Source organism: Ceratotherium simum, chromosome 17 (assembly GCF_057802395.1).
Source record: "Ceratotherium simum simum isolate JZ-2026a chromosome 17, ASM5780239v1, whole genome shotgun sequence".
Lineage (NCBI taxonomy): Eukaryota > Metazoa > Chordata > Mammalia > Perissodactyla > Rhinocerotidae > Ceratotherium > Ceratotherium simum.
The window spans coordinates 14,322,446-14,325,567 of NC_141916.1; the positions used below are offsets into that span (position 1 = coordinate 14,322,446).

At 34.0% G+C, this 3,122-nt stretch overlaps 1 protein-coding gene across 1 annotated transcript; it reads right to left on the reverse strand.

The window, feature by feature from the left end:
* Nucleotides 1-387: 387 nt before the first annotated feature.
* On the reverse strand, nt 388-1,340 carry LOC101404635 (olfactory receptor 6C3-like). Its single transcript, XM_014786777.2, is given in 2 exon segments — nt 388-731; nt 734-1,340. Coding segments are annotated over 2 exon segments (936 nt in total). The 5' UTR covers nt 1,326-1,340.
* Nucleotides 1,341-3,122: the final 1,782 nt, after the last annotated feature.

Sequence of the window (3,122 nt, forward strand, 5' to 3'; positions counted from 1 at the left end):
GTAGGTCATAACTGATCACAAATAAAGGACAGTAATAAACTTTTTATCATATGTTACATTAAATATAATTGCAAATGAAATAGTATTTTGTAGTCGTGACTACTGGAATTGAAAGACAAATGAGAAAGATTAAATACTTAGCTCAATTTCTTTCAGATATTCAGAGGAAAAGGAAGAGAGATGAGAAAAAAGTCTCTATTAAAGAATATAAATAAAATTAACATCTTTAGAACAAACATTTTTGTGAAAATAAAGTTTGAAAAAGATAAAGATGAATATCATAGAAACGAAAGGAGGAAACAATGTATTGAAGCTACTGTTGGATACACTGGTATTATTTGAGTCTCCTTTGTTCATTTCCTCTATATATACACTGCAATAGCATATTCACTTGTTTGAAAAAGAAACAACTCTGTGTGTCATATTCATGAAGGCTTTTTTCACTTGTTGGTTCCGTAAGGAGTAGATGAAAGGATTCAAAAGTGGAGCAACAGAGGTATTGAGCACAGAAATTCCCTTGGAGAAAGATATTCTTTGTTTGACTGATGGTTTAAGATACATGAAGATGCAGCTGCCATAAGAAAGGGTTATCACAATCATGTGAGAAGAACATGTTGAAAAAGCCTTTCTCCTTTGACTAGTTGAAGGGATTCTTAGAATGGTCAAGGTAATGTAGGTGTATGATATTATCACCATTACCAATGTGACCACAAGTGTCACATTGCTGAGATGAATCCCATCACCTCCAGAAGCTTTGTGTCTGAGCAGGAGATCTGCAGGATGGGAGTAGTATCACAGTAGAAATGATCAACAATGTTGGAGGCACAGAAGTCAAGCTCTAGGCCTAAGGGGAGTGGTGGAAAGATGACAAAGAACCCAGCAAGCCAGCAACTGAGGGCAAGCTGTATGCAGATTTTATTGTTCATGATGGCGGTGTAATGCAAGGGCTTACAGATGGCAACATAGCGGTCATAGGACATAGCTGTCAGCAAGTAAAATTCAGATGCTCCAAGAAAGAAGGCAAAAACCACTTGAGTGAAACAACTGTTATAGGAAACGGTTTTGTCCCCAGTTGCCATAGTAGCCAGAAATATAGGGATGCATGTAGTAGTGTAAGAAATTTCTAAGAAGGAAAAATTCCGGAGGAAAAAATACATGGGGGTCTTGAGTTGAGTGTCCACTAGGGTGAGTGTGATGATGGTCAGATTGCCAGTGATGCTTAGCAAGTAGATGAGAAGTAGGAAGATAAATAAGACAACTTTCAACTGGGGATCATCAGTCAAACCTGCTAGGATAAACACTGTCACTTTTGTATGGTTTCCCATTACTGTCCTCTACTTTTCCAGGTCTAAATAGAAAAAAAAAAAAAAAAAGGAAAAAAAGAAAGAAAATGATGATCCCAAGGAAAAATAACAGTGATAACTAGTGTTGAAAGTAGTTAGCAAAGTGACGTTTCAGATAGAGTAACACGATGATCATTCATTTTTTAAAGATGATTATGCCAAGAATAACAATAGTCTGCATTCCCAGAGTATCTAGACAGAGAATTCAACTTAGTTTGCAATACCATCACAGGATAACCCTTATAATGGCTGTAATTGTTGATTGTTTTTATGTGATTAAATTCTAGGGAAATTAAAGGGACCTTCATAGCATAGAAAAAATTTTTTTCCTCTCTTGATTTTATGTGAGAGTTGGGATGGACGACATTTCCTGTTCAATTAAAGAAGTTTGCACACTAGAACCAAAATGATATCAGTCATAACAAGTACATGAGCTCGTGTTTTACATTTAACACACATACACACAAACCTAGCCATAATCAATACACGGAGCTGCTATAATTTTACCACTTTACTCAACTAATCAAACTCAAATGTCTGATTCTTGTGCCATTTATTTTCATGGCTAATGAGATCCAATTTCAGATAAGTGAATATGAGGCATTAGGAATAATTTTATTTTCTGTTCTTATTAGTATTTCCATTCCCTCAACCTCTGTTATCACCCCCACCCTTCCCACTTTGTTCCCCAAAACAAAATCAGCGGGAACAGTCTGGTAATATCAGTGGGTGTGGCAAGAAACTGCAGTTTGCCTCTGCAGGTTATGGTTTTGGGAATAGTCCACGTAAAGAAAAGAGAAAAGTGTGTTAAAGGGATCTAGAAGCAAAGACAGATAAATAATGGCTCATGAAATTGAATGAGGTGGGAAAAGTAAAGAGAAGAGAAAGACAAAGCTGTATGGAAATCTCAAGACCTAAAAACGTTTTTTTACACATAGGGTAGTGAGTTTGAGGAAAAAAATAAAAGAAGATTAAAAATAAGTAAATTAGTAAGTAAAAATCTTATAATTAAAAACATATAAATTAGTTATAATATGCATCAAGTAAAAATTTGTAAACAAAACAAAATAAAGAGGAAAAGTTTACCAATGAAATTTCTCTCCATTTTCTTCTATTCTTTATACTTAGCATTTTATTCTTTGTCTGAAATGCAGACTGAAAACAAGCACAATTTTGAGATCAGCATGTCCTAAAAGAGATGAGAAGTGAGTGTTTGGTAAATTTCAACACATAATGAATCACAGAACAGTGTTGACACAAACTTTAGGAGGCATATACTTCCCTCCCATAAGCATATTCAAATGGTTGGCTAACACATAATTAAAGAAATTATCTGTAAATAACTATTCTGAACATAGGGCATGTATTAACGGAAACAGATTTTTCGCTTTTGCACAGCTAGCAAATTAGAGATCAAGATTAAGTTTGAAAGAGTGTATTTTCCAAAATTGTCCTCTTAAAAGTACAGCATTTTCCACAAATAATTAAAGGACAGATTATAGTCTATTTCTTAAAAAGAAGATTAATGATATCTCTAAGGAAATTTTCCTTTCTCAGTGTCTTCATCATCAAATAGAAAAAACGATAGGTACTATATAGAACGATGTTTTTTGTATTGAGGATATCAAGATAATTATTTCCAAATTCTAAAATATACTGTATATTAAAGCAGCATATACATGAATAAAAATAGACATATAAGGACAAAGGAAATTTGATTCAGTAATATCTGGAGGAGTTTACAGGAGTATTCTAAGATAAAGAAATGAGGTCTGCTAT